Consider the following 27,589-nt stretch of genomic DNA (forward strand, 5'->3'; position numbering starts at 1 on the left):
TGGTGGTTAGTTGACTTTTAATTCGGGGGAGATCGTTAAAACATGTTAAAAATAAAATAATATTTTTGATTTCAGTATGAATATGTATTTTTTTTTAATCAACTTACTCAGCATTCTCATGCAATTTGGAGAGAGAAAAGTTCAAATATAATCTTCCATAGCATGTTTCTAGCACTGAATCAGATTTAAAACAATGTAAATTGGTAAAATACAGATTTATACAAATACATATATAAATCGTAATCTGAAATCTCAGAAAAATGTTAATGTGCTTAAGTCAATTACCCTTTTTACCTTACAAAAATAGGACTAAATTAATGCTCACAATGACTAAGACTAATGACTTACAAATGCAATTATATTCAAGCTTCCAGTCTTGCATTTCAAGCAAAGGCCACTGATTTATTTGCATAGTTGTAACATTCAGATTTACATGCATCTCAGAAGCTATCATCAAGCACATCTCACACACACACACACACACACACACAAATAGGTAAAAGCTCACACACACATTTATCACATTTACGCGCATAAAACTTTTGGAATAAAAAGACCCATTGCTGCGAGGCATTCTGGGTGATCTCCCTATTTAAAAAAGCGATTTAAAAATCAAAAGAGAGTTCTATGGAATAAATAGTCAAGAAAGGAGCAGCAAATAGAAGAACGAATGTTCACTGTGTCCATCCTAAACACGTAAAGAACAGACAAGTACTGCAATACTTTTACAATGAACTGGAATGAAAAAGAAAGATGAGACAATTAGACGACAACCAGCTTTCATATCCTCCCCACCCTTGTAAATAACGTTTCTCGCTCATATATCTGATCTATATACATGTTGTGATGGTTTAGGTTGGAATGAATGTAGGAATGAATGGACTTCATTAGTGCTGCTCTTCTCTCAGTCGGAGTCTTCATCATCGAGATACTCCTCGGCGTTACTGTGGGTGCGCAGGATTACTGAAAATTCAACAGAAACACAGTTAAGTGTGAATCTCTCTCACAGGAAGTTACATCTGAAGGAGGTAACCGAAAGGAGACGTCTTGTGACTTACCTCCTCCCAGTTTCCTCTTCAGCAGAGAGGCACATTGTGCGTTGGTGGCCATATCCAGAGCGGTCTTCTTCTCATTGTTGACCACGTCTGTCCTGGCATCTACAACAACACATATCACGTTTCATTTACAAATAGTTTTGCTGCTAATTTAAACCGAGCCAATTTAATTATGACTTGAGAATGGTTTTACTAATCTTTTTACATTCAGACATCGTTCTTATTACTTAACTGTTGTCACATAATCTGTGAAATTCACTTTCTGTTGAACAGACTTCTGCTGAATATGAACTTTTTTTTTTTTTTTATTCTTGCTAAAGTCGAGCATCGAGTTCTGTTTTGATGAAGCATGTTGTTGGTTCTTTCCAATTTAGCCCAGGTATAAAATATATTTTGCTTGATATAACAAAATTTGTCTATTAACAAATGATGCAAATGCAATGGATAAAATATAAATGTTTAAGATTAAATGTAAGCCCCCCGAAAAACAAGAAAGAAATGTCAAAGTTGTTGCCCTAACAATAACTCTAAAGCCAGAGATTTTTTAAGATGAAAAACGCAATTATTTAGGAACCAAATATTTTTGGTCTTGATGCTTACTTTTGTGCTGCTCATATTTATGTCTTGAAAGGCATTTAGCCATTTTAAGGGTTATCATAACATGGCTTTTTTCTGCATTTTCGGATTTTTCTTCTTAAAATTATAATTACGAAGCGTTAATTGATTGTGATGTCGAATCTCGCCCCACCCTCCTGGCACATGCATACAAGAAGATCTTTACAAGGAAAAAAAAATAAAAATCACTCACTTTTATTGAGCAACATCTCAAGTATATCTGAATAACCCTTCCAGGCAGCTGCATGTAGAGCCGTGTCTCCCAATTTATTCTGTAAAAAAAAAAAATTTTATTACACTGAGTAAAATATAAAGAACACGAGCATTGCTTCTGTTCCTAGAAAACTTTTTCATACATACATACATAAACTGATCTCATGATGTATTTTAACCAATGCTAATGAAATGCATCTGAGCTCAAGAAAAGCGATGTGCCAAAAACACTTTACCTGCTGATTGAGCTCACAGTTCGGCTGGCTCAGCAAAATCTCCACCACATCTAAGAAAACACAAAGTAGAAAACGTTTCATTTTGCCTTTTTTTATTTTACGTGCGATTGTTGGACAAAACAAGCTTAAACCGGTTTGAAGAGCTTGTGTGCAACTGCTGCGGCACGGAAATTCAATTTTCAAAAGTGAAAACAATCAAAGCATGTGTGCATCTGTTACCTTTATGTCCTCCGTGACAGGCCCAGTACAGAGCGGTGTTCCCTGCTTTGTCCAGTCCGTTGATGCCAACCTTATTATCCAAACACTCTCTGAGCCAGCTCAGATTACCTGCATTCACACACAACAACCTTTGGTTGTTTCACCACATTATCAAACAAACAAAACGCCTGATAGGTGTATATTTGTGTACCTCTCTTGGCTGCCTCATGCATGGGGTTGTCTATGGACTCTGCTTGCTCAGCCACTGAGAGAGGAAAAAAAACAAAAAGGCAAAAATCACATTATGATAGCAATTATACTCTAACAGATGCATGTATATCAGTTGAGGTATACCCATCTTTGGGGTAGACCACATTGAAAATAGGCTCATTTTCTTTCATTTAATGAATTCAGACGATCTCCAGGTCTTGTGTCATATCATTGAATATGATTAGACCATTTGCATCTAGCTCAAAAATGAATGAGTAAACTATCAAAACTCTTTGGTCATTTTTTGAAAAAGATGCAAACAGTCTGATCATATTTAACGATCTATGCTTAGCTGCAGTTAAAAGACCCAGAGATTGTTTGAACGGATTTAAAAAAAGATAAAACTCAACTGTTTAACTCTAGTTTTAGGGTTGGTTGGTATTTGATTCCAATACCTAAACCCAAGTATACACGTGCAATGTGACTTTCTTAGGAAACAGCACTGATGGTCTCTAAAAAAAAAAGCCTTGCGGACATCTTAAAAGACTGTAAAAGTCACATATTGCATACACATGTCTTTTCAATCACTGAAGCTGTTCTAGTTTGATGGTTTGAAGGTTCTACTTTGCCACTTGCTTTCCTTACCGTAATTGCTGGGAATAAGTCCAGTCCTTCCCCTGCATGTTCCCTTCCACCAGTTACTGTCAGTCTAAAAACAGAATCCCAGCAATCAGTTAAAAAAAAAAAAAATCACAAACGCTACCATGAATGTAGCGCTCTTCATCTCCACGAGCGCAGGAGGAACTATCAGTAATCAGAAACTTACCGTATCAGAGATGTACAGGATATCTCCTTCCTCAAAGTACAGTTCATCTGGCTGAAAAAGAGGGCAATATACACGATGAGCTCAACTCAGGCAAGCTAAAAGAAACAAAACGACCGAATAGAGGAATGAAACTCACCGTCCTTGGGTCAAAGGTGAATAAAGCCCTGTAAACCTTGACCTGGCCTGTTTAAAACATAATATGTAAGTTACACTTACATTTTCAAATAATCACATAACGGCTGCCCACTGAAGCGGTTTTATAGAGTTGTCCGTGTTCTGCTCACTATTTATAGGCGAAACAGATCAGTATACGTTCCACCTTATCTTCAAACCAATCGTATGCAAAACACCAGCACATCTACAGCGAGGTAGTACCACAGAACTAAACGCGGGGCAAACTATGACACAAAAATTAAGAGGAACCCAATGCCTGAGGCCTGAATATATAAATAAACTATTATAAGCCCAACAAAGGACATTTCCTGGCTGCAAAGGTATTTCCATTTGGCCTGTAACAAACCATTGAGAAGCCCTGCAGAGCGGGATCCAGACGGCCCCTCCTGAACTTCCAGATCGGCCTCTGAAACCGGCCTCCAGCGGATACGACCGTCGTGTTCGCAGCCACTTACAGCTACGATCAGTCTTTCAGAAGTGAAGAAATCATTTTAACCAACAGGAAATCTTTTCTGCAATACTAACAACGTTTCCCCAAAGTTGGAGGTTCCAAGGTTCCCCTAGAACCTTCACTACATTATAATACGTTATTAGCGTATTAGTTGATATAACAAGGTTTTGGACGCTACTAAACAAAACAGTGTTAAATATCGCTAACATCCCATTCCACACTTCTGGTCAAATTTGCATGCTGCGCGTCACAGGCCCACATTATGGGCGAACTACGAAAGAGGACATCCTACAACTTCAGGGGGGACCGATAAACAGTATCAAAAATAAATTCGGACCAATCAGATTTAGCATTTTGAACGGCATTATTAATAATAACCAACCAATGCTATAGTCACAAATCGCATTATTTTAGTTCTGTAGTTTAAACGTTTAAACATCACTGTGTCCAAAAACAGAAATTAAGCGCTGCATATTGGTTATTTAATGTTTAATAACTGCAATCATGGTATCAGTTGTGAAAAGATACTATTGGTCTATCTCTGCTTACAACACATATCTCTGACTGTGCACAGCATTATCATAAATCACCAGCCCAAATGTCATGTGTTATTTTTACACGCTAAGCATAAAGAAGCTGCTCTTTCACATGGGGAAGTAGCTGGCTCCTGTGAGACGCTGGCTGCGAAAAACATTGATCTAGACGATGTCTCTAGGCATCATATCTCGCCAGATTCAATGCACCACTTATAGGCAGAAGTGCGCACGCAGTGCGTCTACGTTGACTAAACACTAGATTCCGAACCGCAGCCAATGGCTGGCGTGAGCGATTTTTTTCTTTTGAGGACCAATCCTGCTAAACGCGGCAAAGAGTTTTGCGACTTTTCGTCTTGCTCTTTGAACTTTTTAAGCTGAGACGTGGATGGCCGGTCGGTGGCGAGCGTTTAAAACGCGCAAAAGCGCAAAGGAGAGTTGCGCTGCGCTGGAAAAACGCCAAACTCCACCCGCAGGAGAAAGTTCGCTAAGACCAGAACTTGCATGCTCTTATATACGTTTCATTGTAAGACATTGAAAACGAGCGTGTTCGTAAGGCTATCGGACAAAGAAGCAACGCAAAAACGAATGAATAAATAATGAAAAATCCTTCGCAGGCTTGCGAGGTAGGCTTTTACTCCACGAGCACCTCTTACCTGGTTTAGCTGGTTTGGGGGGAGGCTTTGACATTTCTCAACTTTCCAAGACTTTTAAAGAAGACTTCCGAGTTGTTTAAGACGTTAACAACGCGCAGAAACGGTATAAAACTGTTAAGAGTGTAAATGAAACAGTGTATCGCTGCTTTCTTCCTTTAGGCGCTGTCAATGAGGAAGCGTGAAGGAGCCCAATGCGGAAAAGTTGCACTGCGCATGCGCAGCTCTCTCAAACTCTGTCCTGCCCTTGCGAAAATTTAACTTAACAATAGTTACTACGTAAATGCCATGGTTTTTACAGTTTAACCTTATTAGTATTACCAAAACAGAACTTAGTAATACATTTGCTACAGATTACAATTAATAAACCGTAGCATATGCGAGTGATGAATGACTTATTAGACCTGTTATAATATTTAGGCTATTAATGATACATCATAATTAACAGGTCTGCTTAGCCATTGGAAAATTAGATTTTTATAAGTCTAAATATGTAATCAACGACAAAAAAAAAAATTATTAATTTTCTATTGCAATATGCAAAGTTTTGGTGTCACTATCAATAGCATGTCTTATTTTCACTGCTTTAGTTGTGTAACGATTTCTATAGAAATGATTGCTGAAATTTAGGGAATGTACTAAACTCTTTATAACCTCCACTAACATGAACCTACATCGCTCAGTTACACAATGCTTAACAGTAGCACAAACAATAAAAAAAGCATTTTTGGAAAGATAAACGCCTTTTTAAAAAGCTTTTTATGTATGTTTGTTACTTTCTTTCAGTATTTTACACCAGTGAAACGCCTCTAAACTCTAATCCTCTAGATTTGTGTGTCATATTAGAGGACACCCATAACATTGAGCTGCACCAACAAGTTGGTTTGCATTGCAGGCAAGTTTTAAGGAGCTGCCCCAGAATAGCTCTGCTTTTAGAAATTTCTGTAGCGTTACATCCATACAGACCCGCATGTTTATTCTGTACGTTTTAAGCTAAAAAAAGATATTCGATGGTATCGCTGAGCAGCTATAATCAGATACGGCTTCGTGGAATTTGAGGTTATCTTTCAGATGATCCGTATGCAAACTCACTCTTATACCTCTGTGTGCATTTACTGAACGCATCGGGTGTTCATTTTTCATTGTGTTTTCAAAATTAAAATTGCAATTGTAAATGCACTGCTTTTACTTAAAAAGTTAAAAATGATGAAACGTTTGCTTTATGAGTCCGAAGGTGGTCTTGTTTAAATTCTGGATAGCGTCTAATGGGGTGCTTAGTTTGTTCTGTGTTAACGGTTCGGGGTCATTAGCTGTACTTCTCTTCCTTTTGGGCTCTTCAGAAACTCATTACCATGCAGATGTGAGGGACATGTCGCAGGGCAGGCGACTCAGACAGAATTTAAATTGCACAAACACGTTCATTCATGGCTTCATCAAAGAAAACCAGCTACCTCTCTTCCGTCCCGTACCATAGTGTTTTGGCCTCAAATTACAGGGACAGTAATATACTTAATGACCCAAGAAACTGTGTGTGTGTGTGTGTGTGTGTGTACTGAGGTGTTTTGGCTCCTCTCTTTATCTATTGCATTTCCCCCCAAGAATCCAATTCTTTTCATTCTTTTCATTCCAGACGTGATGCATCTCATATTCCATTCCAAATATCCAAAAGACTTAAGGTCAGTTTGATTCCAGTGGCTCTGCGTCGCTAAATCTGAAACATCTACATCAGTGCATTTGAAGTCATCATAATTGCCTATTAAAGTACAAAAAAAAAAAAAAAAAAAAAAAGAACAATATTACTGTTTATTTAGAAGCATTCTCATATCCCATTCAGGAGCACTTGACAAAACAGTCGAGCTATTGAGCATCACAGCCCAGTGACGTGAAATGGAAAATGAATCTCGCATAATGACTTATGTATGAATGACCTGTGGATGAATTCTACAGGTGAACTCTCGTCAAACATTTACCTTACAAAAGGTGCTTACAAACACACACGGACACACATATGAGCTGTGTGTGTGTGTGTGTGTGAAGGGAAACCTCCCTATAAAAGCTCCTCCTGGACGAAAAGTACATGACAAACAGAAACTCAAGACAGAACTCAGCTGTCAGCTGCCATGAACCTACAGCTCCTCTCCTCTCTGCTGCTCTGCGTCGGTGAGTTTGCTCTTCTCCATCTTAAGTTATTTTTGACTCGTCGGGAAATCATGGGGGATTTTAAAGTCGTGATTTAAAATACTGAAGAAATCGTGGAAATGATTACAGTCTTAAAATATAATTGGTTTTTTGTGTGTGTGAAGATATGATTTTCAAGTTATGCTTTGCTCCAAAAAAATAAATAAATAAATAATAATAAAAAAAAAATTATATATATATATATATATATATATATATATATATATATTTTATAATGCTATATATTTTTTATTATAAATTATATTTATTATTAAAAAAAGCTTGTTCCCTGATAAAGTAGCAAAATTAAAAATCATGAAAAGTTAAAAAGTGAGCGAAACCTGCAACATAGTGTGCATTTTCCGTTTTTGCTTATTTTTTATTAATTTTTTTTATCTGTTTTAATTCGACTTTGAACAACTGACAATGCGCTGATGAATATGAAAGGCTCCAGCATAGTAAACCTCCTCCAAAGCGGCTCGTACTCCCTCGCTGAGTGAAGTGCGGTATTGTGTTTGTGTCTCCAGACAGGCAGGGCTTTGGGAAATTGACTCGACCTGTAGTAACAGGCCTCTGAATAGCTGTGAGCTCCGGCTTTTCCCATATAGGTGTATTCCAGAATGCCACACAGTTTAAATCTCGACTGTCTGTTGTCATGTTCGACGTCACAAAGCGTTCATTGTTTACAGCAAAGGACGGAGGATTAGGGCGTCACACTGGCATGTTAAATATATATTTAGCTTTGCGAACTAACGTTAGAAAGGTCATCCCCGCACACAATAATAGGTGTGTGTATGTGTGAGTGAAAATGCCGGATTCCAGACGGTAGGAGTGTTCAGATCGAACGCATGTACACAAATATTTCCTTTGCAGACGTCGCCAGTTTACCTGTGACAGAAAGGCGCACGCTACATTAACGTCTGAATGTAATCAAATTACAGCATATTTATTTTTTAGAAAAATAACACATGCACGGTTTCAAGCAAAGATTGTTGTTTAATGTGTGCATGCAAAATTACAATTGGTGTTCAATAGGCTGGATCGATTTTCCACACCAAGTGGAATTTCTTCCTGCTAATTTGAGATAATGGCAGCTTTGAGTACTAGCCGAAAGGTCTTTTTGTGTTGTTCCAAATGCAAACGTGTTTGACTTTGTAATGTTTCATCAAAATGTGATGATCAAAACTTGCTCCACCTATGCAACAACATTACCTTGGTTACTTGAGTTTCAATCAACAGATGCTGGCTGTGTTTCAGAATGGGAGTAGTCATTCGTGTTCCCATTCAGGTCTAGCTCCATTCTGCTTTTATACGCCCACCTTTTTTGATCCCAATCAATTCCTGATGGATGAAATCAAGTCCCGGCCTACATATTTTCTTGTTGAATAGCATGTTTTGCTGTGCAAATGAATCACATGGGTTGTGAACATTGAGACATAATTAGATGCAAAAATTGTTGCTTGATAGTCTTAAAAAACTATATATAACAGTACGGCCTACTATGCGTACACAAAGTGCATGAATTAGTAGTCACTCTATATCTGCCATTAGTCTTGATAAGATATTTAAATGCTTATAATCATTTCCTTCATCAAAATCATTGTTACACTAGTCTTCATACTTCATCTAGAAAAATTAATCTCAACATGTTACATTAACGTCAAGGCTTTTTTCGGTGCTGCACGCTTATACAAAACAGAAAAGGGTCGCGGCAAAAAAAAGTACAAGAACTTCAACGACCATAATGCACTGGGCGCAATCAGACGTTTCTCAAGCGGAGATAGAAAAGTGCGGAAGCACGATCTGTAGTTTTCACAAAAGCCCTACGGCTGTCAAAACTTCTGCTGCCAGGTAAACCGGAATACTTTGGTGTAAGTAACAAGGGAAAATAATATAGCATGCATAATTATTTTTTTTATAGACTGTTATAGTGCAATGCTAGTTGGCGAACTTTATGCATTATTTATCTTTACGTGTTTATTATACTGTGTATTTTTGCATGAATGGAGCGCTGTATTTATCATATTGTATTCTGAACTGTGCGTTTTATAAACAGGTGTCCAACAAGAAAAGGAGACATAAAGGACTCTAATTTTGTATTGTACTTGCGGCAGGTGCAGCTTTACCTCACATAACCTCAACTTTTCCACTCGCTTATGTCTGTCATTCTCCATTTCTCTCTCCCCTCTCTCTCTCTCTCTCTCTCTCTCTCACACACACACACACACACACACACACAGAGAGAGAGAGAGAGAGAGCTAATAATCTTCTCAATACAATACACACGGGGTGTTTACAGGATGACTCAACACCAACCGCAACATTAGAAGATTAACCGCTCTTTATAAATGCTAATTGAGGTTAATGTGTCATTGTGGTATAATGAAGCGTTTGATCCTGTTATTATTTGCAAACTGGGCCGAAACTACACAAATCAGTATTCCTCACAAGCAGTTATCACACTTCTGCTGCGTGTGTTTCTGTGCGCAGCTTTCACCAAACAGACAGCTGCCGCTCAAACGTCTGCGCTGGATCATGTGACCGTGATGTCGTCATCGGGGAAGGGGCTTCAGAGCGCCGTGGGGGAAGATTCGGAATCTGACGACGATCAGGATCCGTCAGGAATGTTCAGCGAGTCCACTTCATTTAAAGGTACAGCGTCGTTGGAAAGTGCGTCCCGAGTTCGAATCCCACATCCCACCGTCCTGTCATAATATAGGAAAAACACCAAAAATAAAAATATACACGAAAAGGGTCAAACTTTTGACAGTCTCATGTGGACGTCTATTATTCTGCTAATCAAAACGAGTGTTTATATACAAAGATTCAATTCATATACGATGTCAATTTAACACATAATTTAAAATAACTCATATCTCAGGATATTTCAAAAGAAAAAAATCAAGTAAACTATGCTTATTATACTATATTTAAATTAAAATGATTTACGTGCAATACAACCAAAGATGGTGACAAAATGTTAAAGAACTGTGTTGCGTTTGTTATTATTTGGATTAAATAAAATGAGCAGACAGAAACTGTAGAGATGTGGGATTTGGAGATGAAAAAGACACCTGCATCTTTTTTTTCCAGGGTTTTATCACAACCATTTAATTCAGCTTTTAAAGATCCAACGGATAAAAATCAAAGTACAAAACTTTCAGCAACCCAAGTCTGTAAAGGAGGTTATACTTTGATCTTTGCACAAACCTGCGACAATTTTTTTTTTATAGACGCCTGTTCTGAGCTTAAGCTGATGATAATTACTGAGTGGAATGACACCTTTTGGCGTTTTAATTAGGACATTAAATGCATCATTAAGGAAAAGGTCAGAAATGAACTACAAAGTTTAATATAATTACAATAACTGAACAAATCTAACAGAAAAGCACGTTTCAGTTCAATAGTTTGAGTAGTCCAGTTTCAGCAATGCTGCATTAATGGCAAAAAATAAATATTCTAATGCAACTTATGTTATCTTGATATGTTGTTTTCTGAACCTTTGCAGTTCAATAATGAGGCATTTAGCTATTGTTCTAATTAAAAATAAAGTGCATTAAGTAAAACAAAAATTCCACTTTGCATCAATAAAGCAAACAAGTGTATATATATATATATATATATATATATATAACTATATTCATCTCGGCAGGGCACAGAATTATATATATATATATATATATATATATATATATATATATATATATATATATATATAATTCTGTGCCCTGCCGAGATGAATATAGTTGTTTATGCTGTGTGTGCAAAAGTGTGTATATGTTGTATTTTTTTAATCTGCACTGCTAATCTTATAAATTAAAATAAATGAAAAGAAAGTTTAAAAAAGAAAGACAATTAAGAAAACTGAAGGAAGCAAATTGCATGCATCTCATATCTTTCAGCACCCCAAGTCAGTAAAGGAGACGAGCAGAATCACAAGCGGTCTGGACGCAAAAAGAACAAAGGAAGAAAAAAGAATAGAAACATTACTCCCGTTCAGCCGAATCACACGCTCAGTCACAGGAGCCACAGCACCACGGCTGACCCCTGCCTGACCTCTCACATAGACTACTGCATCCACGGCCACTGCACGTACCTGCACGGCCTCAGGGAGCCCGTCTGCGTGTGAGTGACGCTCACCTACACAAGCTGGTTTCCGGCACGGGACAAGAGCTGCAGAAAATTAACATTTCCACATTTAGCGGAGTTGCGAGATTTAACGTCAGTGCTTGGGTGATGTGGATGCTGAATTGCGAAATTCGATAATTATGAGAAGTTGTGAGGACATTACCTTTTTTCATTTGCTTTGAAAATTGTGAGGAAAATTCTGATATGAAATGCATTGTATAAAAGAAATAAAGTTTAGAAAATACGTATGAGGTCTAAGGTTTAAATTTTACTGTTCGCAGAAAAAAAAAAACTCTAAATTGTGACGCAGTTGGAAAAAAGTCACGAGAACCTCTTTTAATTTCATATTCCGTTGCAGAAACTGGCTTTACGCTCGCGTCCCACACACCTGCACTTCAAAAATGCTAATTCGTCCATTTGGATTCGGTGTTGCATTAACACGAGTAATGAAAGTGTGATGGTTTCAGGTGTAAGAGAGGCTACGATGGGGAACGCTGTGGGATCCAGCTTCTCGGGACGTCTCGGGACGAGAGCAGCACCGACCGGACCCACGCGGCCCTCGTCATCATGGCCGTGGTCCTCTCAGTCATTAGCTGCCTAGCCATTCTGCTCATGGTCTGCCTGCAGTAAGTACATTCAGTGCTAAATATACACCCACACTCACTCATTCATCTTTCACACACACACACACACACACAAAACACACACCTGGGTTATACTTGGCACGTATTTTGACAGCAGTTTAGACACACCTACTCATTATTTATTATTATTAATACTATGTAACTGTACCAGGTAACAAAACATGTTCTGGGAACATTTTGTTGATTAAGTTTCCATTGTATCGTTTGTAAACATTCTGGGAATGTTGCTTTTGAATGTTTTCTGTAGCAACATGGACCTTATTAAATGTTGGATGAATGTTCAGCTATTAGATGCATGATGTTATTTCCGTGCATGACGCATAAATGTTTTAGTTTTTGAGAGCATTAGTAAAGACCAGATATATTTTAATGAACACTTAATTAACATTGCTTAATGTTTTCGCTACATTATAAATGAGACGCTAGGTGGCGCCAGTCTGAATAAAACGAGTCCCATAATCTAGAAAGTAGTTCCGGTTTCTTTACGTTCGCGAGCGGATTGATACGGCCTGCGGGTGATCGGTGTGATTTTATCGGTTGGAGTTACTTTTTCCCCCAAATCATTTAGTTCATTTAAGGTAAACTGCCATGTGCATTAAACAACAAAAAACACAACACAAAAAATTTAGAAATTGTATTATTTTCAGTATAAGATTCGGTTCTATGAATGATGATCCATGAACGCGCTTAAATGGTTAATTGCTTTTATATATATATATATATATATATATATATATATATATATATATATATATATATATATATATATATATATATTTATATTTATTTATTTATTTTAGATACTATGATGTAACATGAATATGAAAGAAAATCAACAATGCATTCATGCATTCAATTATATAAATAAATAGGAAATGTTAAGAAGAGTGTATTTGAGTATTTGTCAGAACTGTTAACTTCATTTTGTTGTATTGTGGTTTTATTACAGCTATAGAACACATCACCGCTTTCAGGCGGCGTTCTTGAGCTCCACTAATGAGAGAGAGCAACTAGAGAAGAAGAACATCATGGTGTGAAGAGGAAGTAAGTCCAAGTCTTTATTTAGAGGTAGATAAATGTAAAAGAGACTTTCGGGGTGGTTTTTGTCTGTGAAACTCCAGTTCCTTCTTCCACATTAAAAAAAAGCAGTTTACACAATTTATCGTGGAATACATAGACATTTATTGACATGAAATTATTTCGTTTCAGGTAGGATTCATGCTGGTGTGGAGTGCACTGCAGATATATTGCACACAGAGTAATATAATAAAACCTACCGTAACAGCATATTTATTGTTTGTACCTATTTATTAACAAATTCTATAATTTCATTAGTATTTGTGTTTATTTTGATAATAAAAATCTCATGTTTATTTGATATGTCATGTTCGTGTACACATATGAAATAAAGGACACTCTCGTGAGATCTTTCCTTCTTTCACTCATCCGAAGCCATCTTATATAAAACATCATTAAGAGTAATATAAGTCTTCAGAGAGTAGGTCAGTGAGGTGAAAACGCACTAATATCACAGCTGTAATGGTATTATTATTCACAGATGAAAGCAGATGTCCTATGCGGTCATTTTAAGCCTGATCAGGTGGAGCCCGGTGCCTCTCCCTGCAATTTTCTGCACAGTTTGTTTCTCCCAATCATCTTTAATCCTTGTGAGGGTTTATGTTTCGTGACATAATAGAAGATTATATAAGAAACAGATTAATTTGGAGGTGAGTGTTTGATCAAATGTTTGGTAAATAGGGCAGGAGGGGGAAAAAATTACAGGTGAAACAGGTTTAAGCATCATTATGAATGGTATGTTACTCAGACAGTTCCAAAGAGGCACAGTCCAGCAATAAATAGCTGTTTTAATACTTTATTGCAGTGGCTGACATAACAGCAGATGCACTTTATAATAGTTTAAGGCCGATATAATAGTACTTAACAGATACTAGCTGTTAAGTGTATTTTAAATACATTAAACGTCATTAAATTTTGATTCCCTTATTTTTGCCTTAAATTTTTATTTAAATACATCCTATGCCGATCTGATCAATATTATGTTTGTTAATGTCTACCGTATTACCCTTACCAAGTGCTACCATATTAACGCATATTTATACTGGAGCACGATAATAATACTAATTATACGTTTTAAAAAGTACATCAAACGTCCCAAACGGTTAGTGGTGGGTTTGGTTGTGAAAGGACTTTTAATTTTATTGGAAAGATTAGAAACTAATTGCGACCTCTCCTGGACACAGAGCGAACAGACATGGAAATACATTTACGTAAACGAAGATAAGCAGACGTTCATATCGATTTATCTCACAATGTGTTGATTTGGATACATATTCGACAAATTCAATAATAATATAATATAGGCCTAATGTAATATAATATAATATAATATAAAATTGGAAACGAAAAAAAAATTCAAAATAAATAACTTAATAAGAAAAAAATCAATACACGTAATGGATGCATTAGAAGATGCAAATAAGACAAAAGAAAAAAATAAGACAAAAAATTTTTTTAAAAATATTGAAAAACTCTTTCTATCCACTTTAGAAGCACAAGTGATGAAAAATATGTAGGCCTATTTATAAGTAGCCTATTTATGTGTAGGCCTTTTGTTATCTTTTTATATTAACATTATATTAATATAAAAAAAACAATGTTATGAACAAAAGTGAGAAAAATTTACATTTATTAAATTCTTACTTTATCGAATAAAAAACTGAAACTGATTTTAAAACAAGCTTTGTGCAAGAAATTACTGTGATTTTGTAATTTTCCTTCCGCTTCTGTGGTCGGCTGTTTTTGTTGTTGTTGTTTACATGCGCTTTATTTACGAGCTTTACGGTACTTTTAAGAGCCGTGCCGTTGCTCGTTTCTGATTGGCTGTCTGCGTGTGTGTTAGAATGTCTCGTGCCAAGAGCGCTCGCGGCTGTCACTCACAGAGCGCGGCCTCACGCGCACACCACACACCGCTGAATTGATCTAAAATATAATGTTTAGTCGCGTATTATTGTGAACGGACTCTCAGACGTTTGAAGGAAAGGGTAAGGCTTCAGATATATCCTTTACGAGAGCTCTGGAGGGAGTGTGTTGAGTATTTTCAGCCTTTTGTGTTAGCTTAGCTAAACAGTAGCTGTCATCGCTTCCCTAGACCACCTCACTCAACTATCAGACTTACATTTACAGCGTGCTTGTATGATTGTTAAATAATGTAATGATGGCCTTCCGTTTTAACATTGACAGTATTTTGATTCTCCACTTGTTGCGCCTTAGGTTTACTGTATTAACTAACTGTTTCAGAGCAGTCCATCTGTTTAATAGGCTTAATAGTTCAAGATCTGACGACAAGACACTATATAGGCTATTTTCTCCACCTCAGTATCATCTGCATGCATCAAACCTTGCAGTTGTATTCCTATCCACATTTAGCAAGTTTCTACAGAAGTGTTTGTTCATGCATCATTTGTCTTATACATGTAGCTCAAAAAGAAACACAGCGATGTAAAAAAAAAAAAAAAAATACCAACGCAATGGAAGAACTGGAACTGGCTCATAATTAATAAGTCGTTTGCATATTTAAAAATAATTTCATAAAAATTGTGATGCAAAACAATTGTCATAATGTAGGCCTGCTTTAATTAACTAGCTAGTGAGGTATGGTGACCTCTAGTAGTTTTTTTTACTCTAATCTTAATGCCTTAATTTCCTTAATTAGCAATGTGTGTTTAATCTATTTGAATAAAATCACTTCAGCAGTGGCTTAGTGGTTAAATATCTAGTAGATGGGTAGCTGAAAGTAGGTTCGATGTTGTGTCATACTACTTTCTGTAAAATCTGCTTTCACAAATTAACTTCTAAGGGTGGCGTCATGCATTGATTTGAGATCCGGGCCAGCGTCTGATAGGCTTTAGGTTTAATCCACGATCTTTAATCAACACGCTTGGATTCAATGCGGTTCCTTAAATCGCATTTGCTCGCTCACGATGTGCTCATCAGCTGTGGGGTGATGCTTTGCCAATTCGCTGGCTTGTTTTCACTGAGCGAGAACACATTAGGCAGATCTGGTGTGACACTCATTTGCTCCCTAAAATAACCTCCGGGGTCACTTGTGAAAGGTCACGGCAGGAACAGCCTTACAGAAAGAATGCTTGTTTTCTATCTCCGGGACACGGTTGTAGCCTGACGGTGAATAATCTGTAGTGGCTTATGCGTCTCGTGTGTATGCGAGCGTGATGATAGCAACGCCAAGGCCACGGGTTCAATTCCCGGGAAATGCTTTAAATGCAGTATAATTTGCTTTGGATAAAAGCGCCTGCCACGTGCATCCATTTAAAATCACATTTCCGGTCTGGTCTTCGTGCAGTTCTTAGTTATTGAAATATACTGTTTTCGTGTTTTAATGCTCAGGTCCCAGTTTGGAGTGACCCCAGAGGTCCCTGCTCTGTCATCGTTGAACTTTTGAGCAAGACACTGAAACTTAGTCCGCTGTGATTCACACCGGATGAAACGGTCCCGACCTAACAACAGCAGTTATATCAGCACGCACCACTATTTTGTACTTTGACTTCTTTTAATGGCCCTGAAGAACACTGTATGATAAATCGATAAGGAGTGACTGTAGGTGGCTGGTGATGAGTTATTGGTTGTGTTAGGGTTCGGCTCTGTGTTTGAACCGGTTTCACTTCCTTTAAGTACAGCAAAGTAGGCAACTTCAGTGCTGACACGAGTGCGTTCAACCGCTTGCACGCAGACATGAGACATATTTAGTTGTGTTATGCGATTCAATCTAGTGACATTGCATCCACATCCTGCGTTAAAATGGATATTTGATACGTAATAATGATAATTTAGTACGTTGAACATTGTCTAATATGATTTTGCTTAATGTTTTGTGTTTTCCGTTCATCTTTGTTGTTTTGTTTGTTTGATCATTCATTGTAAAAGCATTGGTTTTGTCTGATATGTGACGTTATGGCATTAACGTTTATTTACTCGCCCTCATATCGTTTATATATATCGTCTTCCTACTTTTTTGTGGTTTTCACTAATAAAAATAGCACTTAATGATGTGTGTGGGTGATTGCCAAATAAAAATGTACATTATTTTAATTTGAAAAAGCGTTCATATCCGCGATTCACAGATTTGTTGGTTTGGCAAAGCCATTAAAAGCCCATAAAATATTTATTTATGTCAAAGTACCTTTTTTTTAAGGTTTATGGTTCTCTGATTTTGGTTAATGTGCACAAGACATGCAGGTGAACAAATATAATTTTTAGTGCTTTGTTTTATTTTGTTGTATTCTAATTTGACTTTTTTTATCATTTGCTTTTTTCCATCAGCTCAGTAACCCCCTGTATTTCCCTCACAAAGCCCAGTTTGTGTTAATCTCCTTCATTGCCCTGATTCCCTGTGTGTGGATCAGATTGCGAGTGTAAGGTCGCTGTAAGTGTGTGTGTGTGTGTGTGTGTGTGTGTGTGTGTGTGTGTGTGGCAGTGATTGTCTGTCGGACTGTGAGATCAGCACATGGGGGAAGGGAGACGATTGTGCGTCGTTGAGTCAAGGAACGAATTTGTTCCCAATATCTCATCCCAAAATTCACATTTTATCAAGATTGACATTATTTACTGAGAGCTATCACTTGGCATATTGGGCCAGTGCTACATTGTGATCGTCTTGTTCAGTGATCATGTGCCTGTTTTTATGCTTGCTTTGCAGATACTGTTAAAATTGGTTAAAATTACAAATGCTCAAATGATCATACACTACATGAACACAAACGTAGGAGGTGATGACAGTTTATATTCATGGATGAAATATTCCATTGAAATTTTGTCAGCTATATTAAATATTCTATACACCCCTAGATGCAAAGTTAAAATTTCTATTTTCAAATTCATTTTGGTCATATTGGTTATCGGTCACAAGGCATGCATGCAACAAATGATAATTTCTCTCGTTTTTGTTTTTTAATTATTATTGCATTTTATTATTTTTAACGAGTATTTTGTTTTTATTTTCAAAATATTTAATTAATTCGTTCATTCGTACTTTAATCTACTTCTCAAGGCCACAACATTTCTAAAGGCTGCAGAGATGCTCTTCTGTGTGCTGATATCCTTTACAAGGACTGTGTGATGAGTGTTTATCAGCTCAGCCGTGACTCCTAATGCTCTCGGAGAGACTGCGGTGCGAGAACAGACATAAGAATTCAATCTAATTAGCTGATAGGAGCTCTTCTATCAGACACTGCTGATCCGAATGATCCGTCTTTATGTCCGAGTGCTATAAGTGTGTGTTTGCATGTTTGATTGTGAGTATTTTCTCATGCAGGTGTGTGTCGGGATCAGTGCAGCCATGCTGTCCAGACTAAGCACGAGTGTGAGGCCGTGTGTGAGTGTGTGCCGGTGGGTCCACACCAAAGAGAAGGGGAAACCTCTCATGCTCAACCCACGTACCAACAAGGTTAGACTAAACACAATCTGCCTGTCCTTCTAGCTCTTGTGTCTCTTTCAGTCTCTGTCCCTTTCTTGTTTCTAATACCATTTATTTTGCATTGGGGAATCTAACCTGATAATAATGGCACAAAACAATGAGAATGTCTGTTACAATTAAACCTCAAACGCATACACTTACACCAAATAAAACAAATGGTGCAGAAGGAGTTACTCACCAAAGTTTTATATTTGGATTTATTAACTTAAAGGATGACGAATAAACACGTACTATGCCACAAGGTATTTATTTATTTGCTACTATAACTATAGCTGCGAGAAAAAAAAAAAAAAAAAAAAATAAAATATATATATATATATATATATATATATATATATATATATATATATATATATATATATTAATGTTATTATAAATCAAATAAAAACTGTCATAAAAACTATATTTTATATTTTATATATATATATATATATATATATATATATATATATACATACAAATAAATAAAATATAGTTTTTATGACAGTTTTTTATTAGATTTATAATAACATTAATATATATATATATATATATATATATATATATATATATATATATATATATATATATATATATATATATATATATATATATATATATATATATATATGATCCTTTTAGTTAAAAGTCACTCTAACTGCTTGTAATTTAATAATCGCACTAAGCCATGTATATATTGTGTATTCTTAAACTTAATTAAACTTTTAGTAGAGTGTGTTTAATTACTGCCTCAGCTCACTTGAACGTTAGACCGAATGCACAATACAGTTTGACACCACCATTACCTGCTTAGTTTTTTTACATGCTAGTTTTTTTTCTAGCACCGCCCCTGTGTGTGGTGAGGGTCTGGGCGCTTTTGTCTGGAAAACATTATAGGAATGACTCAGCAGAAGTGCCATGTATCCTACAAACATGGGCGTGTGCTTCATTTCCGTCCTGTAGTAGACCATTCATTTTGTTTCAGGACTTTATTTTACTTTAGAAATCATGCAATGATCCAGGACAGAACCAGAAATGCTTATTGTACAAAACTAAACTAAACTGCCTGATGGTTTCATGCTCTCAGCAGCTAGTAATTCAGCTTACAAAGCGTATGTGGTTGGGAAACTGTGTTTATCTTGCTGCAGTTGCATTTAATTTAGTCTGGGTTGTTTGATTTTCCTTTGTTTAATTTATTATTATTTTTTTAATAAATTTAAGGCATGTTGTCACCTTTCTGACTTGATGTTTCACACCGTAACACCAATGATTAGCTAGCACTTAATGACTAACTAAGCATCAGTAGGATTGCTTGCTCTTGGGCTTTGATTGAGATCTGAACAGATCTGTAACCTTAAAATGATCAAATTTGGTCTGTTTGAAATCGGACACATTGCAAATGATTATTTGTAATAATTTTTTATCCATGCATTATTTTTTATAATTTAACTATAATTAGCTATAATAAATGAGTTTGTGGACATTTATTTACAAATATATTTACAAATGTTTTAGTTTTATTTGGATCATTGCTATTATTACTCTTTTATTTGATCTTTTATCACTTTATTTTGAATGTTAACTCAATCTAACTTTTTTGTTTTACTTGTATGGTTATTAATGCCTGGGTGATTTGTTGTTTTGTTGGATTTTTCTTTTACTAAATAAAGTGAACCAAAATCCAGATGAGTTTGGTTGCCCCCAGTGTTCGACATCAACCACACAAGATCTGCAAAGTGTTTTTTCCTCCAAATTAAAAGCCATGTCTGTTCTACCTAACTATCCATCATTATATAGTTAGTTGTATAGTTAGATAGTACCCCCAGTCTTCAGACATGCTCAGACACACATGCACACACACTCCAGGGATGTGGAATGTAAAGTGAAGGCAGTTCCTGTATGTTATAGATGGGTGTTTTCCTCTCGCTGACCCTCATTGGTTGTTGGGTCTGTTTTGATCTTCTCCTCGCAGACATTTCCTCCTCACACACAGCATGCATGTGCATTTGTGGCACCTCAGGTCAAAGAGTCAGGCATGGTTTTAATGTACTCCGGCCCACCCCCAACACGCATAAAGCCAGCGTTTCAGGGTCTCTGTATGACCTTTTGTGTTCTGTGCACTCCATATGTCACAGCCTTCTGCATAAACAAAGCGTTAGACTAGACCATCTGCAGTTGTCTTTGTGTGTGTGGCTTTGTCTGTAGTTCAGTTCGCTAAGGCAAGCAGGACTGCTGCTCATTTTGAGATTTGAACAAACCTGTGACTAAATAAACATAGGTGTTGCACCGAGCAAGTGATGAAACTTGATTGTAACACATTTGTAGTCTGTGTTATTTTTTAATGTCTATTTGAATCTTAACACACTCGTAAAAAAAAAAAAAACAAGCAAACAAAGAAAAAGTAAATAAAATATAATGTAACAAAGTATTAATTAAATAAATATTGCAATTTCGAACCACTTATGGATGTTTTTTATTTATTTTTGTTTCATTTAATTTTATAATTGTTTGTAAGTTTATTGTATTTTAAAATTGATCATCGTTATTATTATTATTATTATTATTATTATTATTATTATTATTAATTTGTTGCATTATTAATATTGTATTTACTTTTTGCATATTGTTATTATTTTGTATTGTATTTATGTGTCTTTATTTTTAAATGTCATTTTATCTTTATTTTTAACATATAAAATGTTTGGATCACATTTATTATTATTATTATTATTGCATATTATTGTTCATGAATACAAAAAAATCATCACTGGTTGTTAAAACAATATAATATACTTAATGCTACATCTGGTTTGATTAAAGCACTGTCCTTGTAATGTTCTATTTTACTGTGGTTTAAAAAAAAATACATTTATTGTAAACGTTCATCGTGTATTTGTGCATGCACAGGGAATGGCCTTCACTCTGAAGGAACGGCAGATTTTGGGCATTCACGGTCTGCTGCCACCAAAGATCGAGACGCAGGACACCCAGGCCATGCGCTTCCAGAAGAACCTGAAGAAGATGTCTGACCCCCTGCAGAAGTACATCTCATTCACTTTGCCACCCAGAAAATCTAGTTACGAAAGTTAGAATGCAGATTAATTTGTGGTGTTCGTTTGGACAGGTACATCTATCTGATGGGGATCCAGGAGAGGAACGAGCGTCTCTTCTACCGCGTCCTCATGGAAGACATCGAGGCTCTCATGCCCATCGTCTACACGCCTACCGTTGGTCTCGCATGCACTCAGTATGGACATATCTTCAGGCGGCCTAAGTAAGCTACACTTTATTAATTATTACCTATTTAGCTATGATACGTTGAGCCTTTTCTGTGTAGACCAAGCTGTGATTGTATTGTGATTCTCAGCTTGTCTTGAAGTTGTTTTTAGATGCGCAAGATTTCAAATACGTTGCCGTTTGGAAACGCCGCTAACCTGGCGCTCGGAGAACCGTGTCGGTCAAACCGAGAGCAACTTGGGCAGAACTGACAGATTATGATAGAAAAATGACTTGTTTTTCCTGGCTGCATGCAAAAACAAACATAGGGTGACCAGTCTGACTGATGAGCGAATCAATTTTATGAACCAGTTCTTTTAATGAATCATTCAGTTCTATTTGAATCCTTCAACACAGTTAGTCAGGGCTAACATTCGTTTGTGTAAACAATAAACCATCTGTTACTTGGTTACTGTTGTGTTTAGGGTGGATGATATTTACATGTGGCAATGTGTAGTTGAAAGTTTTAAATGAGGTCAAAACATCAATATATTTCACCAGACAAGCATAGTCTATTTTGTCATAATATGAGAGATTTACTCTGAAAGACTGGTTTGTTGTATGTTTGTTTTTGCAGAGAGAGATTAAAATTTTGGTCTTTTTCCACAGAGGTCTGTTTATTTCTATTAAGGACCAAGGACATGTTCGTTCCATATTGGATAATTGGCCAGAAACCAGTGTCAAGGTATCGGATTTCAGTATTCCAGCATTCCGGCGCTTTTTGATTTTTATTATAGTGCTTGTTTGATGAAGATTTTTGACAAGGTTTGTGTTAGTACACTGAGGATCATTCATTCATATATATATATATATATATATATGTGTGTGTGTGTGTGTGTGTGTGTGTGTGTGTGTGTTTGCAGGCTGTAGTAGTGACGGACGGTGAGCGTATCCTGGGTCTGGGGGATCTGGGAGTGTATGGGATGGGTATTCCTGTAGGAAAGCTGTGTCTTTATACGGCCTGTGCTGGAATCAGACCTGAGAGTTGTCTGCCAGTCTGCATTGATGTAGGCACAGATAACGAGGTCGGTAGCCATTCATTCCCAAAAGTACACACATATATTGTGTAAACAACTTTAATTTTGTGATTAATTGCATAACAGCACTACTATATATTCATATGTATGCATACCAGTGGATTAAATACTCTGTGTATAATGCATTAATAAAGCATATACAAAATTTGCATAAAATAATTAAAATATACTTGACTTATTTTTAAGTATTTATATTAATTATATGTATTTATTATATAACATTATATAAATATTTATCAATTTATCATCTCAATTTTATAGTTGCATCTATCTATAAATAAAATGTCAAAATATTAAGTCATTTTAAAGTTGTAATTTTAAATGATTAATAAATAAAAATCCTGCTGCTGTGATTTCGTGTGTAGAGTTTTTTTATTTTATCTGTGCATTTGTGTGTTTCTGCAGAAGTTACTAAGGGACCCGTTCTACATGGGTCTGTATCAGCGGCGTGACCGTTCCCAGCGCTACGACGATCTCATCGATGAGTTCATGGAGGCGGTGGTGAATAAGTACGGACAGGACACTCTTATACAGTTTGAGGACTTCGGGAATCACAATGCCTTCCGATTCCTGAAGAAATATCGCGAGAAGTACTGCACCTTCAATGATGACATCCAGGGTGTGTGCCTAGTCCTAGACTAAAACGTAAATCTGAGCTGTTTCAGCTGATAGAAGCCCGAACTGACTGTCAGAGCCTTTGTTTTTGCTTTTTTCTAAGACATGTTTATAAAAGTTCCATAAATGTCCTAATTGAACTATGGCCTTATCCTGGTTTAGGCTAAGCCCTGTCTATGAAACGGGGACACTTTATTTATTTTATTAGTTTTGGAAGAGTTAGTAATTTTAAACTTAAACAGTTTTAACTTGTAATTTAAAAGGAAAACTTAAACTAAAATGTAAAACTTTGTTTCAGTGTAATTTAAACAAGCATCATTAGTCCTGATCACAGAACTTAATTCATTGTCACTTAGTGATTTAAACAAACTTCTCAAACGAAGTGTAAGCTTTGGCATGCAGCTCCTGAATCGTGCTCCAAACATGAACCGTTCCTCAAAATATGCATTTTTCGAGGAAAGCGTGATCAGACATGAGACCGATGATGTCTTTATCGTGTTTGCACTGGTATTTCCATCAGGGCTGTGTATTTGTTTGATAGTTTTTTTTGACGTGTGTTGTCTGTTGAGCTTCAGTAGCTGTGTTTGTGTGTGTCTGCAGGCACTGCATCAGTCGCTCTGGCAGGTTTACTGGCAGCTCAGCGTGCTGTGGGGAAGCCCATAACCGAACACAAAGTTCTGTTTCTGGGGGCTGGAGAGGTGAGCACAAGTCGCACAATCACACAAACTTTAGCCCGTGTGGTTTAATATGATATTAAACTTGTGTTTGAACCGGGATTGTTTATTTTTAGGCAGCTCTGGGAATTGCTAACCTAATTGTGATGGCGATGATGGAATCGGGAATGTCTCAGGCAGAAGCCAGAAAGAAAATCTGGATGTTTGATAAATACGGTCTCTTGGTAAAGGTGAGTTAGAAATATCAGAAAGTCTTTGCATGAGACAAAATATCAAACTAAGTTAGTGTTCGCAAGAAACACAAAGTCATCATTTGTTTGCAGAAAACCAACATAAGCTCTTGATTGTGTGCAAAGCACTATTACTCTCCTGATGATAAATTATAAGCCAAACATTAATACTTTTGATTGGTGAGTTTTTAAAACTATGAGCAATAGTGCTAATGCTTTAATTAAAATTGATTTTACTACAAAATTGGAATATAAACAATGATTAATCAAACCTGGTTTCGAAACTGAAACGACTCTTAAAATCTAATCAGTGATACCGGGGTTATTTTTATTATTTTATTATCATAACTACAGGTAAATAAAATCTGAATCATTTAAAATATACAAATTGTAATAATTTTAAATGAAATGAAATTTAAACAAGTAAAATATTAATTAAAAAATATATAGTAAAATTTGTATTTAAATTCAATTTGCTTATAAAAAAACATAGTAACTGAACTAAATAAAAACTGTAACCGTAACTAAAATATTAAAGTTTAAGCTAAAAATAGTAACTGAACTAAAACTAAAAAATGTAATACAAATTAAACAAATAGTAAAACAAAAAATGTGTAATACAGTGCAAAATAACAAAAAAGAACTACATTTCAAATTTTAAACTGAAAATGTAAAAGCTATAATAATACATAAATAGTACAGAAATAAAACTATAATATAAAGTAGGTTGTTTGCAACAAGTATTTTTGTAAGCTTAGCTAAATGACTATCTGAGCTCCCCTAAAAACGCTAAATATTAATAAAAAAAAATCAGTGTCTTTTACCAGCTTGTTCTTTTTTTCACATGCTTTGAGTCAACCGCAGTCCAGTAACCCGATGTGCGTCTCTCTCTTTTTCAGGGCAGAGCTTACGAGACAGATAGTAATCAGGAGGCTTTTGTTCACTCTGATCCCGGCGACGTGAAAAGCTTCTTAGACGCTGTCAATGTTATTAAACCCACAGCCATCATCGGTAAGACGAGCTGCTCCCTCTGAGTCTTGTACAGAAATCAATCCAAAGTTAGTCGTTCTACCTCTGCTTAACCTTCATTTCATTTAGTTTCTTTTAAAAGTCAGTCGAGCATTACACCAAAACATTTGTGATTTATTTCTTCATTAGAATTAAAAAAGCTCTTTGGCTTGTTATTGTTTTGTTGTTGCATATTGTAGTTTATGGATATAGCTGAATGCATCATACATAACCCCTAAATGATGTGTTAATGCATGTGTATGCATGCTTTGACGTCCTTCTCAATCTCATCAGGGGTGGCAGGTGCTGGCCGGCTCTTCTCTCATGACGTCATCAGAGCAATGGGCAGCTTGAACGAGCGTCCCATAATCTTCGCCCTCAGCAACCCGACCGCCAAGGCCGAGTGTACAGCTGAAGACGCCTACAGTCTCACACAGGTTAAATATCATTCATGCATTAACCCTGTAAAGCCTAAAATAAAATAATTATTTTTGTTGCATTTATGGCTTATACAGTATCTCAATTTATTCAGAGGCTCAAACTGAACCAAAATACGCAATTTGGTACAGTTGCTAATATTTATATGGCCAGAAAGTGAGATGAAATTCTATGTATTGTAAATGAGATATTTATAGCAGACTATTGCATATGCATATTGCATAAATATGCATATAAATGCGTCTCCAATAATATTGTCTCGGTAAGAAATGCTTAGGTTTTATTAAGCTGTATAGTTTACAAAAATATAATGCAATGCAGTTCGCCATGAAATATTACTTGCAATATAAAAGTTATTCTTGTGTTCACTTTAGTAAAAAGGCAAGTTGAAGCTAAGCTATAGAGGGGGACGTGTCCCTGCTTTATGGTCCGGGGTCACGCAAGAGAGAAGGCAGTAGGAGTATGTGAATATAAGTGGTTATGTTTCTGTTTTCAGGGAAGGTGTTTGTTTGCCAGTGGCAGTCCATTCGCACCCGTGTCACTAGAAGATGGAAGAATACTGACCCCTGGACAGGGAAACAACGCCTATATATTCCCAGGTATTAGCATGCAACAATTCTAGTCATACAGTAACAGGGGTTTTAGTGGGTAGCTATATCTAACAAACATATGAAGAGTCTTTAGAACAAATTGTGTAAATCTGGCCTAGTCTTGTTATCATGTGCTGACCGACAGATTGTGATTTCAGGTGTTGCTCTGGCTGTTATACTTAGTGGAGTGCGACACATCAGCGATACGGTCTTCCTTGAAGCTGCCAAGGTAAAATATACAATAGCCCTACATGGCCTGAGTGTGAAAAGCAGTTGTTTTTGTTAATATTTCATACTGTAACCTGATAAAACATTGTTTGTTTTGTAGACGTTGGCGGATCAGCTGACGGATGAAGAGCTGAGTCAGGGCCGACTGTATCCACCTCTGTCCAACATCAGAGAGGTGTCACTGCAGATGGCCGTCAAGGTCAGGCTGTGTGTGTGTCTGTCTGTGTGTGTGTGTGTGTGTGTGTGCGTGTATTAACTGCCACTCCATTTGACTCCAGGTGATGGAGATTTACCGTTAATCAAAGAACCGGCTTCACTGATGAAATGCTCATAAATATATTGATTGATATATGTCGCTCGGCCCTAATTTTGTTTCCTTTTAATTCAATGTGGTCTTTATTTACTAAGTGGCCTCTTAAAAAGTCTTGTTTTGAGGATTTGTCTTCATAAAGCTTGCAAATGAGACTTGTTTTCATAACCCCTTGTTTTATGCGCAGGTGGTGGAGTACGTCTATTCAAAGGGAATGGCCTTTCGATACCCGGAGCCTGTGGATAAGGAAGCGTACGTCAGATCGATTGTGTGGAACACCAACTACGATTCATTTCTGCCCGACATGTACGAATGGCCCGGGGTTTCTCACAGCCCTGTAGTAGACTAGAAAACAGCAGAACAAAAACCAGGAAGACTGAAGGGAGTTTTCCTTCTCTTTTAGGCACTCCTTTTTTTTTTCTCTAGTATTTATTCATATTACTCCCTTCGTTTAAATTTCGATTTAAGTTTATATATGAATTTTACCAATCTTACACATGTCCAGGAAACATTTCACTCCAGAATCCGAATAAATAAAAACTGAATAATATTTTCCATGAAGAAAATTAAGCCTAATTG

General features: G+C 36.5%; 3 protein-coding genes across 7 annotated transcripts; 2 read left to right on the forward strand and 1 right to left on the reverse strand.

Annotated features, from left to right (window-relative positions):
- ostf1 (osteoclast stimulating factor 1) lies at window positions 1-5,374 on the reverse strand. Its single transcript, XM_043238594.1, has 10 exons — window positions 5,168-5,374; window positions 3,490-3,536; window positions 3,354-3,404; window positions 3,173-3,236; window positions 2,529-2,582; window positions 2,339-2,446; window positions 2,120-2,169; window positions 1,864-1,942; window positions 1,059-1,157; window positions 1-963 (listed from the first exon to the last, which is right to left on the reverse strand). Exons 1-10 carry the CDS (start codon window positions 5,199-5,201, stop codon window positions 905-907), a joined length of 645 nt encoding a protein of 214 aa, XP_043094529.1. The 5' UTR covers window positions 5,202-5,374; the 3' UTR covers window positions 1-904.
- areg (amphiregulin) lies at window positions 850-13,538 on the forward strand. Of its 5 annotated transcripts, none has more exons than XM_043238589.1 (8): window positions 850-985; window positions 6,795-6,840; window positions 6,999-7,324; window positions 9,833-9,994; window positions 11,245-11,467; window positions 11,938-12,096; window positions 13,064-13,158; window positions 13,324-13,538. In XM_043238589.1, the coding sequence occupies exons 3-7, from the start codon at window positions 7,285-7,287 to the stop codon at window positions 13,149-13,151; spliced, it is 672 nt and encodes a 223-aa protein (XP_043094524.1). In that variant the 5' UTR covers window positions 850-985; window positions 6,795-6,840; window positions 6,999-7,284; the 3' UTR covers window positions 13,152-13,158; window positions 13,324-13,538. The 5 variants fall into 5 exon arrangements, with proteins under 5 accessions (XP_043094524.1, XP_043094527.1, XP_043094523.1 ...); XM_043238592.1 differs by having other exon boundaries at window positions 7,112-7,324; XM_043238588.1 differs by lacking the exon at window positions 850-985 and adding an exon at window positions 3,543-5,137.
- A 1,495-nt stretch (window positions 13,539-15,033) lies between these two features.
- Window positions 15,034-27,565, forward strand: me2 (malic enzyme 2, NAD(+)-dependent, mitochondrial). The gene is made up of 15 exons (XM_043240701.1): window positions 15,034-15,176; window positions 18,464-18,595; window positions 21,512-21,645; window positions 21,729-21,878; window positions 22,490-22,565; window positions 22,744-22,905; window positions 23,323-23,536; window positions 24,133-24,230; window positions 24,323-24,436; window positions 25,336-25,447; window positions 25,739-25,881; window positions 26,379-26,481; window positions 26,631-26,701; window positions 26,801-26,899; window positions 27,198-27,565. Exons 2-15 carry the CDS (start codon window positions 18,488-18,490, stop codon window positions 27,357-27,359), a joined length of 1,746 nt encoding a protein of 581 aa, XP_043096636.1. The 5' UTR covers window positions 15,034-15,176; window positions 18,464-18,487; the 3' UTR covers window positions 27,360-27,565.
- The last annotated feature ends 24 nt before the right edge of the window (window positions 27,566-27,589 follow it).

Source organism: Puntigrus tetrazona, chromosome 5, assembly GCF_018831695.1.
Source record: "Puntigrus tetrazona isolate hp1 chromosome 5, ASM1883169v1, whole genome shotgun sequence".
NCBI classification, from domain to species: domain Eukaryota; kingdom Metazoa; phylum Chordata; class Actinopteri; order Cypriniformes; family Cyprinidae; genus Puntigrus; species Puntigrus tetrazona.